Source organism: Mustela lutreola, chromosome 7 (genome assembly GCF_030435805.1).
Source record: "Mustela lutreola isolate mMusLut2 chromosome 7, mMusLut2.pri, whole genome shotgun sequence".
NCBI classification, from domain to species: Eukaryota; Metazoa; Chordata; class Mammalia; order Carnivora; family Mustelidae; genus Mustela; species Mustela lutreola.
In genome coordinates, this window is record NC_081296.1 from 119,754,512 (window position 1) to 119,772,206 (window position 17,695).

The 17,695-nt window shown below is 39.3% G+C and overlaps 1 protein-coding gene across 6 annotated transcripts in view; it reads left to right on the forward strand.

The window, feature by feature from the left end:
- GARIN2 (golgi associated RAB2 interactor family member 2) overlaps positions 1-17,695 on the forward strand; it is a 37,173-nt gene that overhangs the window by 14,072 nt on the left and 5,406 nt on the right. For 4 of the 6 annotated variants that reach the window (XR_009355724.1, XR_009355723.1, XR_009355725.1 and 1 more), the window contains 5 exons: positions 988-1,075; positions 4,905-5,067; positions 7,864-8,063; positions 8,781-9,324; positions 12,574-12,821. Coding sequence is in view for 1 of the 6 variants with exons in the window: in XM_059182375.1 (XP_059038358.1) it covers positions 4,909-5,067; positions 7,864-8,063; positions 8,781-9,324; positions 12,574-12,821 (1,151 nt within the window). In the remaining 5 variants the exon portion in view is untranslated. Of the gene's footprint in view, positions 1-987; positions 1,076-4,904; positions 5,068-7,673; positions 7,800-7,863; positions 8,064-8,780; positions 9,325-12,573; positions 12,822-17,695 lie in introns of those variants that run through there. The other 2 variants (XR_009355726.1, XR_009355727.1) reach the window with 2 other exon arrangements.

Consider the following 17,695-nt stretch of genomic DNA (forward strand, 5'->3'; position numbering starts at 1 on the left):
TTATGTTTCTTAGAATGAATAACTCAGGAAGTATGAAACTGTAAGTGGGCAAGAGGGAACCCAGCCTAGCAAATGCTGAGTAAATTATACCTTTTTTTTGATAGATGGGCAGGTGTTGGTAGACCAGTATAGATATTCAGGTGCTCACCATAGGATAGCCATGGTTTTCACTGTTTCCTATACATCACTGCTTTGAGTTGGGTCATTTTATCTTCATCTTACAGATGAGGAGATGGAGCTCAGAGATGTTAAGTAACGTGCCCAAGGTCTCAAAAGTAGGTGACAGAGCCCAAATATGAACCTAGATGTGTCTGACCCCAGAGTCCTTTATATTCCCACTATACCAGTTTCCATACTGGACTTATGGCACTTTAGTCCTGATCATGATTTGGTTGCAGTTCACCTGGCCCAGGTAATCCTGAAGGGATTATTTAAGCCAGAATTTTATGAAGAGGAAAAAGTATTGTCTATAGTGACAGCAAGCACAATATGGAGGACTCTACACAAGGGATAACATAGTGAGTATAAGCATATGTAAGTATATTCATTCATAAAACTATGAACACCAGCTGAAAAGTTAGTAATAGAGGCTACACTGGCTTTTTACAGGAAGAAGATAACTTGGGCTTCTTATGACCCTCCATTTTACAATAGTTATTTGAGTCTGTATTTCTTTCTTTGTCATGTTATCAAATGTCTTCCTTGGCCATAAGGGCCCAGGATTTCACTGTTTGACAGTTTCAGGCCGACCCTAAGCTATGAACTCATGATTGTCTGGCTCCACTCATCAAAATACTATGATTAGAATCATTGACAACAGCTTAGCTCAAATATGGACAGCAGCCCTCTGAGCATTTCACCCACACTGCTTAGGTAGGAAAATTCTTTCTAAGGCACGGACCTCTCGGATATGAAATAAAATTAAGGATTTGTACTGTTTTTCCTTTGTATGCACTTTATTTTCTATTTTTGTTCCCTTCACAAAAGACTTCATCATGAAAAGGAGGAAGCCCAAACTGAAATGAGTTAAGAACTTTGTCTCCAAGAGAAGACTGTGGCTTGGCCCTGCATTGAGGTGAGATATGTTGGTGTGTACTGATAAGACCAGATTAAGCTCTACCTTGTCACACCTTCTCCTTCCCTTTCTCCATTCTCTCTCCATTCCATCTTGACTTACTTTTCAAGCTTTGTTTGCCTCTTTCCTTCTTCTGGGAACTCAGTGTACCAAGGATGCTGCTTATAGTGATCAAGTTTTCTAGATCTCCAGAGGAGGCTCTTGAACTGATACGAGAGAGTCTGAGCTTCGAAGGACAAAAGTGTAAGAAATCACAGCTGTCCTGGAAAATGAAGGGCGGACAATTGCTGTGACTTTGCTTGTCACCCTGACCCAAAAGGCTGCTGACCTTTGTTCTCCTTCTGCCAGCATACCTTGCTCTCATCAAAAAATGTTCTTTTCTAATGATTTCTCTTGTTATGCTCCAGGAGATTCCCTATATATTTAGGCCCCAAAGGTCCATCTGATGCTTTGATCACTTGCTATGTCCTCTGGTTCTCTAAGGCACCTTCACTGTCTGTCTACAAAATGATGATAGAATAGATGCCTTGTGCTATTGGGTAAGTCGTGAAGGAGAGAAAACATAGATGACAACAAGGCTTTCTGTCTTTTTTTCCTATCATGCAATCCCTATGAGGACTCTTCCATTGCTGTTGCAAAGCTCTTTTCTTGGAAACCTGAGGTGACTAAAGGCCTTTTCACATGTTACCCTCAGACCTTGTTTATCTCTTTCTTCCATACCCCCTTTTACATCCCCCATCCTCTCCTCCGTATCTTTTACTTCCTCTTTCTTTATATTATTACTTCCATTAATTTCTTTAAAATAATCACAAACAATAGAAATATGGCAAGTACAGTACAAAAAACTTTCCCCCAAAATCTTTTAAGAGTAATTTGCCAATTTGATGCCCTATGACACCCAAATACTTGAGTTTCTGTTTCCTACAATCAAGGACATTCTCCTACGTAGCCAAAATTTAATCATCAACATGAGAACATGTACATTGCATAATATCATCATTTAACCCTGAAAACCCCATTCGATTTTTAATATTTGTCCCCATAATAGACTTGCATAGCTAACAGATCCAGTTCAGAAGCACAGTTGCAGTGAACAACTACCTCTCTTTAGTCTCCTTCAGTCTAGAACGGTTTTTTAGTCTTTCTTTGACTTTCATTATGTTGACATTTTTTTTTTAAGATTTATTCATTCATTTATTTGACAGAGAGAGAGATCACAAGTAGGCAGAGAGGCAGGCAGAGAGAGAGAGAGAGGAGGAAGCAGGCTCCCTGCCAAGCAGAGAGCCCGATGTGGGACTCGATCCCAGGACCCCGAGATCATGACCCGAGCCGAAGGCAGCAGCTTTACCCACTGAGCCACCCAGGCGCCCCTATGTTGACATTTTTTAAGATCACAGGCCAGTTATTTTGTCAAATATCCCTCAAATTGGATCTGCCTGATATTTCCTAATGGTTGGATTCGGGTCATGCATCTTTGGGAGCGATATCACAGGAGAATGCTCTGTGCTTGTCATTGCGTCTTACAAGGTGATGCACCATTTTGATTTGTCCCATTATTAATAGTGTTCACTCATCGGTCCACAAGGAGGGTGTCTGTGTGACTTCTTCACTATACTTTTTCCTGCTTTGAAATTAGTAAGTATGCTGGTGGAAGGTGCTTTGAATTATGTAAATTCTCTGTTCTTCACCAAGCTTTTAATTTATTCCTTTATTTATATCAGTATAGATTCTCATGGTTTCCTATTTTACGTGATCAATTCCCCTGTATGGAACTAATTACCCTCCTCTTCTACCATCCTCTCTCCTGTCAGACACTCTCCCCACCCTGCTAGGCTCTGATTTCTTATACTGCACCTCCCGTCTGCCCGACAACAGAGGCCTCCTTGCCTCCTTTGGGGTCTGAGCTAAGGCTCCCCACCCTCCCCAGTACAGATTCCTGACTCTCTTTGTCCCAGCGAATCGATCTAGGACAAAACTGTTCAGGAATAAAAGAGTAGGAAGAAAAAGGACACCTTTTGGCTTCTCTGGTGCTCCCTCCCTTTCCTCCTTTCCATCTGTCCTGACCTGTTCTGGCACCTCTCACTCTTGCCACTTCTCACGTCCATCTTTCTAAGCACACAAGACAATATTGAACCATGGGCAAAGGCATAATCAGTCAGACTAATCAGACTGTGAAGGTTTGAATCCTGGCTTGGGGACTTGGGTAAGTTACTTCCCCTGTATAAGCTTCAGCTGTGTGGTGTATAAAATGAGCATTATTTTAAAAAGATTTTTATTTATTTATTTGAGAGAGAGACAGTGAGAGAGAGAAGCAGACTCCCCACAGAGCTGGGATCCCGATGTGGGACTCGATCCCAGGACTCCAGGATCATGATCTGAGCCGAAGGCAGTTGTCGAACCAAATGAGCCACCCAGGAGTCCCATAAAATGAGCATCTTAAGAGTGCTACTTCATAGTATTTTCAGAATTAAACAAGATAGTGCATGTAAGGTCTGGTGCCTGCCACATATCAAACACTAAATAAATTTCATTCTTTTTTAAAAAATATTTTATTTATTTATTTGACAGAGATCACAAGTGGGCAGAGAGGCAGGCAGAGAGAGAGGAGGAAGCAGACTCCCTACAGAGCAGAGAGCCTGATATGGGGCTCGATCCCAGGACCCTGGGATCATGACCTGAGCGGAAGGCAGAGGCTTTAACCCACTGAGCCACCCAGGAGCCCCTAAATAAATTTCATTCTTATTTCCCATCCCCTATGTGTGAGGTGGTGGTGGTGGTGGTGCTTTTATCTCCCCCTCTCTCTTTTCCTGAATGCTTTTTCTTTTTGTCTCATTCTTTTTATAATTAGCTTTACTGAACTATTTTACTTTCTTTTCCCGATTTTTCTTACTTTCCCTATGTTCATGTATAGCTGTGCTGAAGGGAGGCATTGAGTTGCCGCTAGCAGAAGGTCTGATGGGGAATTCCCATGCCAAGAGTCATTGCTCATAGGATGTCAGGTAGCTGTGGTCTCTGCTTTCTATGGCCCAGGCTGGGACAGCAACAAGACGTGTCCACTACTTACCCCGTAGCTTGAACAAAAGGGAAAAAAAAACCTCTGAGAAAGGACGGAGGTGGAACTATGTATTCGCAGTTAATACAGGAGCAGCTGCTTGCCAGTTAAGGACCCCTCCTCTAACTGGCATGGGATTTGTGAAGAGGGAAGGAGGAGATCTTTTGAAAATATGAACAGAATTACATTCTGAGGCCTTGTTCCCTTCTTGGAATTCTGTCATTTCTGGTCAATAAAAGGTAAAATCCAGTGATGCCAGCGCCACTATTTTTTTGTTGAAGCAATTTCTGGAGAGAGTCAGAGAAACTGGCCACTATTTACCTCTCAACCAAGAGCTAAGCATCAGTCAGGGGTGAATGGTCAGGAAAACATGTTCTCAGTTTAGTATGGTTTGATACCCTATTTACCAAAAAAAAAATAATAATAATAATAATAATAATAATAAGGGAAGGGTGGTAGTACCATTAATTATGAAGACAGAAAATGATGGTTTGCGGAATGTGGCACACATGTTTCATGACCTTCTAAAGAGGCCTTTCCTAATTGCCTTCATTAATTAGGGTTACCAGCCCCACACCCCAGACTGTGTAGGGACAAAGATCTTACCAATCATGTTCAGATATATCCCCAGTGCCCAATGCAGTGTCTGGCATATCATAGATGTTGATAAAATTTGTTGACTCAAGGAGTAAGGAAGGCAAATTTATTATATTAAATTTTCTCTGTATCTGTTCATTGTGTTCCCATTCCCTCGACTCTCTGACGTTTGTATGTAAGCACCATGAAGAAGAACAAGAGGAACCCCACCACAAGGATCAATGAGCGAGACGCCATCTCTATCCCAACCTCCCAGGATCCAAGAAATCTTCAAAATATGTTGGATGGAGGAGAGTATGCCCCTTTTGTATCTCCTCCCATATTAGAGAGCAATTTTATCCAGGTAAATAATATTTGAGCCCTGAATTAAGTTCCAATAACTTCAGTGATTAATTTTCTCAAAGAAATTGAGAAGATTAAGAGGAGAATTATTCTAAATGTGATAAAGGAATGCATGAGACAATTAAAGGGAACAATTTGGGGACTTTAACCAACCTAAAATAATTATAATGTTAAAGGAAAATTCATTTCAAATTTTCCCAGCAAACTCTCACCAAGGAATTCTGTTCTAATGCCACCATAATTGTCATTCTATCATAATCTTCCCAAGATGTCATGAAGAGATTACAGTGAATTCAGAACATCCTGACAGGAAAGCATTCAGATAGCTCCTTTCTTAGATCTAGTAGACATTTTAAAGAATAACATCTATGACACAACTGAGTATTATAATGAATTTTGGCTCTAGCTCTGAAAGTTAAAATTGTCAAATTGTCAGGAAGAAGAGATTTCTTCTCATAGAAATGTACCAACATCATGAATGAAACTGCATTTCAACACAGTTGAGAGCAGTTTTGCTTTCCCTAGACATTCAACATTAAAATCTCCAGACAAAGAAATGGGGAAATGAGTTCACTGTTGTAGGCTGTACCCTTAAACTCCATAGTAAGGCCATGACCGAGACTAATACAAAACACCCATTCAAGCAGTCCCTCAGCTGATCTACAGAGGGGAGACAGGGAAGACAACAGACACTTCCATAAACGTGTTCTTTGCCCTGATGCCTGGGTTCTAGGGAGACCTCTTCACCCTCCAGAACACCAGAGGCAGGTGTTTAAAGAACACTAATGTTTAAGTAATGCCCAGAATAGATGTGATAAGTAATGTTTTGATGATTTTACCTTCTCTATGTTTCTTTCCTACTAATAATCTTCTTAATTTTTCACACTTCTTTCCTACCCGCTTTTCAAACATTTTGCATGTCCTAACGAACCCTGAGGGAGGGAGGTAGACATGCCCCTTATCATAATTGGGTGAGTTATTTCCTTCAACATACACAACCTTTTATGGTTAGTATGTCTTTGGAAGCAAGTTGCAACAGTTGCCCCTGACCCAACTTTAAACAAAAAAGAACAACAGTTATCTCAAAGTAAAAGAGCCACAGGGCATCGGCTCCCTTGCAGGGAGTCCTGGAGGACCCAGGTCCTCTCTTGTGCTCTAGCCCCCCACAAGTTAGCTCCCCTCAGGACATTACATGCAAACAGCTGCCAGAAAGAGAAGAGGTGCTTTCCTCATAGCAACTTTTTGTGAGGACTGAGAAACCTTTCCTGGAGCCACCAGGAGGCCCCCCACTGTGTCTGATTGGCTGGGCCTAGGTCACATGGCCCTGTTGAAAGCAAGCACTGGCAAGAGGATGAAACCACAATGACCAAGGTTCATCAGTATTTAACCCTTGGGCCAGAGCACCATCCCTCAGGGGCAGTACTGGATGGATTCTGGATTCTGTTAATCAGGCATGGTTCTGAGCGGGTCTTTAGTGTGGGCTACAATCTCTTTCAGAGGAGATATATATATAGATATCTATCTATCTATATATATATATATTTGTTTGTTTTTTAAGTGATTTTTTTGTGTTTTTGAGTTAACATACAACTGAGAAAACCACCAAGTTTTGCCCCTCTCTGGCTTCCTTCACATCCCTGTCTGGCACTTTCCAGCCTTCTTTTCTTCCAACTATCATAGACTTTACTGGCCAAGATTCTTGGACTTTTAAAGATTTTATTTATTTATTTGACAGAGAGAGACACAGTGAGAAAGGGAACACAAGCAGGAGGAGTGGGAGAGGGAGAAGCAGGCTCCCTACTAAGCAGGAAGCCCAATGTGGGGCTCGATCCAGGACTCTGGAATCATGACCTGGGCCAAAGGCAGACGCTTAACAACTGAGCCAACCAGACACCCCACATATTATTAAAAATTAAATCACATTGGGGCACCTGGGTGGCTCAGTGGGTCAAAACCCATTGTGAACCAGAATGTCTGTGAGGTCAGATTTGATATGTGTTTGATCAAGATGATCCAATCCCATGGGGCGCCTGGGTGGCTCAGTGGGTTAAGCTGCTGCCTTCAGCTTGGGTCATGATCCCAGGGTCCTGGGATTGAGCCCCGCATCAGGCTCTCTGCTCAGCAGGGAGCCTGCTTCCTCCTTTCTCTCTGCCTCTCTGCCTACTTGTGATCTCTGTCTGTCAAATAAATAAATAAAAATCTTTAAAAAAAAATTAAATCACATAAGCTCATATACTCAAAACTTATTTTTCCTATTATATTACTACCTTTTACTGTTTTTATGCTCTTTGGGTTACAGACAAATGTCATTGAAGACTGCTGTAAGAATCAATTGACTACACTGAATTTAAAATAAAGTTTTGTGTATATTATTATTTATAAATTGTGTGTTACTCATCTTTTTTATCATTAAAATATATAATAAACGTGTATATCTTCCAACAGATATTTGTTACACATTTACCAGCACATCACTATTTGTATCCCCTCTTAAATCAAGTCTCTTGTTATATGCCTCACAGCACAGCACGCTGAACTTGTACTTGGTAATATTTCCTGCAATAATAATTAGTGACATACTTGTTTAATGTTCACCTTCCCTGATAGAATCCCCATGGTCCAGGGTCTGTGTCTGTCCATTCACTGTGATAATCTCCAGGAATTCGCATCAGTGAGTAATGGAACAAATGCATCATCACGGTTCATTTCTCCTTTATTTCCTGCACTGCTCAGGTAAGCACAGTTGTCAGGGCCATGCACTTTAGCAGAAAACTCCTCTTCCTGTTCTCTACCCTAGGTTAACAGGAGAGGTGAATCCATTTACCTTCATAACCGAGCCAACTGGGTGACTATAGGCATCTGCTCTTCCAGTGAAACCCGCAAGACCCCCAACGTGATGCTTCTGGCACATCTGACACCTGAAGCTCAGAAAAATACAAAATCCCTGTTTCAGAGTCTCCTGACATCTCCTTCACCGCAGAACCTGGTGCTCACCAGGTGAGTTACAAAGGGAAGAGGTTAAGGATATCTCCGAAAAGATGCTTTACCCCTGAGAAGCTGAAAATAAAAACACCAATGACATTTGCTCCAAAGGAGCATCTCATTTGCATCCTGCTACAAATGGCAAAGAATCATGTCCTTAAAGTCTGGGAAGGACAGACAAGCTGGCAGTCAAACAGGTAGTTAATTTTTTAAAATCAGACCCAAGTAACAGTAACTGAAGAGTCATTAGAAACTGGCTGTCTAGAACATGCTCTTCCTTCCCCAGCATCCCAGTTTCCATCAGAATTCACTCTGGTCTTGTCTCAAGCCACTAACTTGCCATATGACCTAGAGAAGTCACTCAAATACTCTCAGTTTTGCAGGATTAACAAAGTGGGAAAACCCCTCACAATAAACAGTTGATACTCTGATTTTTTTTTTCCAGTTCGTCAGAGTCTTAGGAGTATAATTTGAGTGAGATAGCCCTCAGCAGCCTGGCTCCATGTACTAAAAAATCAAAGTTTTGAGGCTCAAAACTAAAAGCCAGATGCAGGAACATGGTGGCCACAAGAAGGTTCTGCCCAACCCTATGCCTGCCCCAGCCCAGGCCTGTCTAGGAGAAGAGCCTGCTGTCCTTCATCTCACTCTGCAAACTGCTACACAACACAAAAGGAAAGGCCTTTCAGTAGGTCTCCAGTCAGGCTCCCAGATGACCTTTGTGATTCTTTTCAGGTTCCTCCCTCTGCAGTTTGTGACCCTTTCTGTGCACGATGCTGAGAACATGCGCCTCAAAGTAAAGCTGGTGAGTGGTCGAGCCTACTACCTACAGCTCTGCGCCCCTGCGTGTAAACAAGACACCCTCTTTTGTCAGTGGGTAGAACTCATTTCCCTCTTGAATGAGGAAAAAGCCAAAGTTTCCAAATTGTCAGAAGTCTCAAGCCTCTCAGAAATCACGAATAGCACCGACATCACGGGCTCGGGGGACATCATGGATATTGCAGCCTGCACAACCCTACAGAGCCCACCCTTGTGCTTGTGTTCAGAACCTGTACATGCTGTAGAAAGCACTGATTTCTCAGATTTCACCGATGTCACCGACGTCACTGATGTCACCGACGTCACAGATGTTCCAGAAAATGAGGACACAGAGGCCCCAGATATAAATATTGTCACAGAAGTCACAGAAGTCACAGACCTCTGTGACGACCCAAACTGCTCGGAGGTCACAGTGGTGTTTGAAAATGATGACATACTAAGGGCCAAGCAAGAGGAAAAGGTAAGGGACATAGCAGACATTCATTCCTTAATAATTAAGAATAAGAGTGATAACCAACATCACTCTTCTTGGTTAACTCCTGAATACTGCTTATCAAAATACTGTGGAATGTGCTCTGAGTAACCTAATTTTAAATAATGGGATATTAGCCTTAAGCACTGGTATAAAGGAGTTACAGGGGGTATCCTGAAAGAGGCAAGGACCATCCTTACCATCACAATTAACCCAGTATCATAAAGCTATGGTGAGGGGCACCTGGGTGGCTCAGTGGGTTAAGCCTCTGCCTTCGGCTCTGGTCATGATCTCGGGGTCCCAGGATCGAGACCCGCATTGGGTTCTCTGCTTGGCAGGAAGCCTGTTTCCCCCTCTCCCTCTGCCTGCCTCTCCGCCTACTTGTGATCTCTGTCTGTCAAATAAATAAATAAAATCTTTAAAAAAAGGAAAGAAAGCTGTGGTGAGATGGAGGGAGCTTCGGGACCAGGGTCAGAAGACCCGGGCTGGACTCTTGCCCTGCTGCATAACTGTTTGGCCAAACCACTGGAGCTGTTTGAGCTGCATGAGTTTCCTCGTCTCCAAAACAAGGATATTAATGTCACATAAGGGCTATTTTAAGGTTCAAATGTGTATAAATGCACTACATTGAAGGATGGGGTGAAATTTCAATCGGTAAAAGTGAGGATGGAAATAGAAAAATAAAGTGCCAAAAGAAGTGAGTGGGTTTAGAAAAGGCTAGAAAGCGGAAAAACACAGCGGTATCTAAGAATGGTAGTTCAGTTCGGCTGGAGCATAATATATGTGGAAAATATTAGGTTATAGGATTGGAAAGTTGTTTGCAAACCTTGAATGCCAAATCAAGAAGTATAGACATTTAAAAAAAATTTTTTTAATTAAATAAAATAAAAAAGAAGTATGGACATTGCTCTCTGGGAAAACTTTAACCACAAAAAACCCTCTGTGTGAGGGAGCGAAGGAACTGTGCTTTTAGAAAGATTACTCTGATGATAGCATGGATTGTAGATAAAGGCTTAAGTTTGAGGACCTACTGCTGGAAATCCTCCATGGGGCCCATCATAGAAAAATCACAAAGGGCAAGGATAGACAGTTTACAGAAGAAGAAGACTGCCAATAAATACACTGGAGAAAGTTTAACCTCACCAGCAACCAAAGGAATGCAAACTTAGAAAAAAAGCCTATAAAACTGTTAATTGAATGAATAAAGATAGTCAGCATTAGTAAAGGTGTGGTCAACTTGGAAGTCACATAGATTCATGGTAGAGATAAGAATTGGCCCAAACTTTTTTGAAATCATTATAATCAAGAGCCTAAGGGCACCTGGGTGGCTCAATAGGTTGAAGCCTCTGCTTTCAGGTCACGTCATGATCCCAGGGTCGTGGGATCGAGGCCCGCATTGGGCTCTCTGCTTGGTGGGGGGTCTGCTTCATCCTCTCTCTCTGACTGCCTCTCTACCTACTTGTGATCTCTGTCTGCAACTAAATAAATAAAATCTTTTAAAAAAAATAGCCTAAAAAAGTTTATTCCCTTTGCCCCAGTGATTCCATTTCTAGGAATCTTCCTTAAGGAATTAATCAGAATGAAGAGTGAGGATTTAGCTATAAAGATGTTATATCACGTTTGTCAAAATGAAATAATGAAAATTTAAAAGGAACCTAAACACCCACCACAACGGAGTCAATAAATTGATATAAATCCATGAAGGGCAGGTGCTGTATTAATCTTTTTTAGGAGCGATCATAGTATCTGGCAAGATCATAGACAGTCAACATATTTGTTAAGTGAAAGACTACTCTGTAGTTATTAAAATTGTTGGGAAAATTTTTCTTAACCTGGAGAAATTTTCATGATTGAAAAAAGTTGAGTGAAAAATTAAATATGATCCCTATTACATAAAAATACATGTATAAGCTCATAAGCAATGTGGGGGGGAGAAGTCATATTATTAACAGCAGCTTATTTCCAGATCGTGGAATTATAGGCAATTAATGTTTTTCCTTTTTATGTTTTTCTGTTTCCTACAATAAAATAACTTTAAATCCAAAAAAATTCAAGCAGTTTTTCACACAATTTGTAATGACATGAGGAAAATGCTTTTAATAAATCAAGTGAACAATGTAGGATATAGAACTGAAATGTTATCACAAAGCAGACACATACAAAATAAAAGGACAAAAAGCCTGAATGAAGTGTGCCATAAGAGTAGTTATTTCTGGCCAGTGGCCCCAAGAAATTAATAGTTTTCTCCCTTCCACTTTATATCTTAGAGGATCTTCTAAATGATCTATAATCAATGTGTAAATATGTGTTACTTTCATTGATGGAAAAAAAGTTTTTCCCTTAAGGAAGAAGAGTACTGTATTATTTTCCAGGGAAGTTAATAGAGGTGGTAAATGAGGCGGTGACCATGGGAGGAAGGAGGAGGTGAGAGGGGACAGTAGAGAGACACAGTGTTTAGGACCAGCTGACCCATTGATCAGAGGCCTAAGACAGATACTGAGGAAGGCAGTGAGTGGCTAGAGAGGTGGTCCATTGATAGAACTCAGGAAACTAGGAGAACAGGAGAGATTTTACCGTTTTAGTTTTAGGTGTGGGTTCTAACTCTTTTGAAAAATGAACTCTTTTGCCTCAAAAAACATGACTCATGTCACCTATTAGATACTCTTAAAAAAAAAAAGATTTATTATTTATTTGAAAGAGAGAGAGAGCATGCATAAGCAGGGGGAGGGGGAGAGAGGGAGAGAAGCAGACTCCTAGCCGAGTGCAGAGCCTGACACGGGGCTTGATCCCAAGGCTCTGAGATCCTGACCTGAGCTGAAATCAGAAGCTGGACACTTAACTGACTGAACCACCCAGGCGCCCCCCTCACCTATTTGGTACTCTTAAATTAAGAGCAACATCAGATTGGGGAGTAGGTGGCAAGGTATTTCTAGACAACCTTCTTTGCCCCAACAATTCAGAAAAAGGAAATGCTGTAATTAAGTACTAATATTCTGGGGTAAGCTGACAGGGTTGTACCCAAACACATGAGCTTCTGAATTTGCGGTGTCAAGTCCCAGACTATCAGCTTCCACACAACACCAAGCCTCATTCCCTCAACCTTGCACTTGTGAACTTGAGGGCACCCAGTAGATACAGAATGAAATGATTGCTGTATTAGGTGTTTTTGCTCCATAAATTATCTATTTTTGTGCAATGCTCTCCTGTTACCTAATTCGCTGCTATTTATTTTCAAAGGAAAAAATGGGAAACACTCTGAAGCCTGGGTGTCTACGAGATACAAAAATTAAGAACGAGTTCAGAGAACCCTCAAAACATGTCACCATCTCAAATGTAACGCTGACTTTCCAAGGTGAACGATGTTTTCATACTACCTTGACTCAAGAAGAAAGTGACACGAGTTCATCCAACCAGCTGAGCGCCAGATCCTCTGAAATAAGGACAACTGAATTTAAAAACCTAGCTCTCAAGGCTGAAGAATCCAGGTATGTGAGGTGGGGAAACACCCGGGTGCTAAGACGTGAGGTAACATGAGTAAGTGTATGCGCTAACGTCTCTGTTGCTCTGGCATTTGTTGCTGAAGATTCTCAGCTATAGCTATGATGTAATTGAATGATGACCCAGTCGTCTCTTCATTCTCCACATTTGGTTTTAACCTTGCCTAATTTTTATCCTCCTGTCAACTTCTCACACCCTTCAGTTCACATTCTAGGCTCTCTGGTGTCAACTGCATGTGTTGAAGAATATAGGATAGAAGCAGAGTGTCCACATTTGGAGTAAAGGCACTCTCTCCCAGAGTGACTATGGGCACTCCTGCTTTTACTTTATACTTCTCTCCATGTTCTCTACATATTTCTTATGTTTTTCTACATTTCCAACAAATAACTTCATCATCAAAAAAAAAAAAAAATACTTTCATAATTTTATTTATTCTTTTTAAAGATTTACTTATTTAATATTTTAAATAGAGAGTGCAGGTGGGGGAGGGGTGGAAGGAGAGGGAGAGAGAAAGAGAGAATCCTGGAGCAGAACCCCCTCACCCCCCACCTCCCCACAACCCCCCACCCCCAGCTGAGCACAGAGCCTGACTCACGCCTCTGTCTCACAACCTTGAGATCATGACCAGAGCTGAAATCAAGCATTGGATGCCCAACCGACTGAGCCACCCAGGTGCCCCTGTTTTCATCATTTTAATACTCAAGTGCAAGCTGAATATGTGAGAGAACTGTTGTATTATAAAGATAAAAGTTAATCCAGTCATTTCAATGTAACACTTGAAAAGAAACCACAGAAACACCTAGAGATTTAAATGTTTACTTGAGCAAGAATGAATTAGGGAATGTAATGAATTATGTCTAAAATCATTTTAAGTATAAAGAACAAACAGGAGAAAAAAAAATTTTTTTAAAGAAAGAAATGAGAAAGATTAAAAGTAATTTGAAGTGCTACAGAGTTTGGTTGATTCTTCAAAAAGAATGACAAAACAGGCAAACCACTGGACAACTCTTTTAAAAAAATTTAAAAATTAGGGACGCCTGGATGGCTCATTAGGTGTCTGCCTTCGGCTCAGGTCATGATCCCAGGGTCCTGGGATCGAGCCCCACATCGGGCTTCCTGCTCAGCGGGGGGTCTGCTGCTCCCTCTCCTCCCTGCTCATGCTTTCTCTCCCTCTGTTTCTCTCTCTCCCAAATAAGTAAATAGAATCCTCAAATAAATAAATGAATAATAAAATTAGAAATTTAAAAGGTCATCATATGAGAACAATAGTAAAATGTTACTGAGAAAGATTATATACAAGTTTTCTTCAATAACTTTGAAACCCCAAGTTAAATAAATGACTTCAACAAAAAGGCAAGGAGGAAAACTGGCACTTGAGAACAGAAAAAATTTATCCAAGAGCTCCCATTAAAGAAAAAAAACACAGCTGTGACTTTTACTGGACAGTGTTTTAGACACTCTAAGAATTACCTCTATTTAATGTAAATTTTTCTTTTAAATATAGAAAAATTATGTTATATTCTCCTAATTTTTTGAAGCAAATAATTTGTCCGGATTATAAAGCCGGAAAGACAACACAAGAAAGAAAAGTCTCGATTAATCTTCCTTAAGACAATATATGGTAAATTCATAGAATCTTAGCATGCAAAACGTAGCGAGCTTAATATAAAATTAAGGAAATATAATTTCCTTAATATAAAATTAAGGAAACTGTCAGTATAAGTCATTATTCGAAAGAAAAGCAGAAAAAAATCATAGATACTTAAATACATTTGAGAGACTTTGATATTCTTGATAAAGATCCACAAAATGCAGAAGAGTTCTCCTTCAGCACAGTGAAAAATATTTATTCCAAACTGGAGCCAAAATTGTTTTTAAAGAAGAAATTCTAGAATTGTGCTACTTAAAACTTAGAACAAATTAAGGATGTTCTTATTAACATTTCTATGTGATATAATATAAGGGAGTCTAGCAGTTGCAATAGAACAAAGAAATATGATGGATAAATAAGAGGTTTTTTTAAAAAAAATCACTCTTTGCAAATGAAAATTTGTATTTAGAAAATTTGAGAATCAACAAATATCTTGGTTTGTAAACAGTTTTAGGAAGGTCACAGATTATAAGATAAACTCACAAAATATTGTTCGTTTCATGATTTTTATTAACAAACAAAAAAATGCACTGAAAAAGAATGTATTTTTCAAAAGCAGCAATAAAATTCAGATATTTAGTGAGAGTGATAAGAGACCTGTATATATAGAATTATAAAACTCTAATGGCAGAAGCACAAGATTACCTCAATAACGAAAATAAAGCTCTCTATCTGGGCAGCTATATTTAAGACAACAGAGATGACAAGGCCTAAATTAATTTATAAATTTAATACAGTACCAATGATCTAAATAGCATATCTCAGAGAAATTATACAATTATAGAAAGTATGTGGAAAAAATAGGGGTAGGAATCTCAAGGAAACCACTGGGGCTGGAAAATGTCTAGAGGTTATATAAAACCTTAAGCCATATTATAATTAAATGGCCACCAGTGAAAAGTTTAGGATATAGAAATTATGATAGTAAAATAGATTCAAACTGATAGAGGTCTGAAAGAAACATGAGAAAAAGCAAAACTCTAGAATATGTTGGTTAAAGATCTATGCTGTACTACAAAAAATAATTTCAGATGGGTAAAGAGTCAGATATTTTAAAACTAAAATAAACTAGAAGAAAATGGAATGGTTGAATTGCTTCAGTAGCAGAAAAAAGATCACTTTCCCTTTGAAATAACAAAAGATATTTTCGATAGCAAAGTTTGATCCATTCATTCAATAATATTAACTGAGCACTTTGTATGTGTTAGGCACTAGGGGTACAGCTGTGAAAACAAGTCAGAGGCTCTTTCATTCTAGTGGAGAATATAGATCACACACAAACAAAATACATTATGCCAGCTGGAATGTACTGTGATAAAAACAAAAATGAGTTACAGACTAGAAACAGGGATTCGAGGAGGAGGAGGAAGGATATCTCTCAGTGGACAGCTGTCCCTGGACAGCTTCTCTGAGGAAGGGCAGAGGTCTGAAAGAAGGGTGGAGCTCTTGGGGAACAGAGTTCCAGGCCAATTGATTATCTAACAATTATAAACATCTATCTCCCAAAAATCATTTTAAGTAAAGGAATACATAACAGTGGAACAAGGAAAGAGTAACTAGATGATCTATAATGGTTTTACCTCCAGAGCTAGATATAGCTGATGGGAATTTGTAAAGGATCCAATTAGCAAAGGGGTTAAAGTTATGAGTAGAAAATTTCCTCCAGAAGACAAACACTTAACAAGGAATCAATCTCACTAATAATTAAAGAAATATAAGTTAAGCAATTACCAGTTGGCTTCCAATTAGATGTTAACTGTAACACTGAGTGGGTCACTGTAAATGGTGGGAACTTTCTCAAGAGTGATGGCAATTCACACTACAAATGATTATTCAGCTTGACTTAAAGGAACATGTGTCAAAGAAGTAATTCAAAAGGGAAAATAACATAATTGAACACGTGTTTTATAGTTAAAACCTGAAAACAATCCAAACCATGACTGGTGGAAGAAGAGCTAACCAGAAAATATTATGTTAATTTAGTGAAACAGCAGATCCCCATTAGGAAAAGAATAGAAAATTTCAGTAAAAGACCTATATGATTAAAAAGGAACTGCAAGCTAGAAAAGTGAAATTCTGAAAAATGTATATACAATGGTATTTTATTTCTACAAAAGGATGATAAGAAACCACAGTGCTTGGGCATAGTTGATGATTAATTAATATATGTTGTAGCTATTGATAGATGTTTCCATTAAACTTTTATTGTACATAACCATTATTATGATTACATGAATGTTTTAAAATCAAAACTGATGCTAGGAGGCATTAATTAGAGCATTAATTGGAAGACATAGCAGCTAGAGAATGAGCTTTGCTTTCAGACAACCCTGGGTTCAAATCCTGCTTCCTCTATTTTGGGGCAAGTTAAATTAATTTTTGTCAGACCTCAATTTCCTCATTTGTAACTAAACACAAAGAGGATTTACAAACAAAGCAAAAAACAAATTTTGGCTCCAAGCAATCCTCTTAAGCCCAACTTAATCAAGGATGGATTCTTTTTTATTGCATATTTGCATCTGGAACATAATTACCAGCTAGAGCCTAATTTGAGAATCTTCATTATTAATGAAAGATGTTATATCTAAGAACAGAATGGACTTCAGTTTATTCCTTGGATGTTTGTAGGGTTAAGACAATACCCTGTGAAAGTGATAAGTAATTTCTTTCTATTTCTCTTCTCCAAGACCATGGATTTCAGTGACGTTTTATAATGGTATACTTTGGGAAAATGAAAAAGAAAAATTAAAGGATGACCTTGTTGAATATTTTTATCTTCAGATTTATTAGTATTTACAATGTAAATTTAACAGTTTCAATATAGATGAGTGAAAGACTACAGAGACATCTATAATATCACTTTAGGTCCTTTAAAAGTGAAGGATTTACTTTATGGAGCATTTATATTCCCTCTCATACCCTGACAATAGTGCTACTACGACTCTTCCCTTTGTTTTAAAGAGGATAATGTCAGGCGTCACTTTAATCTGCACCTATTTTTTTAAAGTACATTTACTTAATATTTCCCAGTCTCTGAAAAACTTTTATCGGTAAGCTCAACCTTCATGTCAATCACCAGACCTATTTGGTGATGGCTACATGAACACTTATTTGCCAGCTCCTTAGAAAATTACTAATTTAACCTCTATTTCAGAAAGATCCATTGTAGACCTCAACCTGCATTTCTTTGCCAGGTCCCTTTTTTTTTTG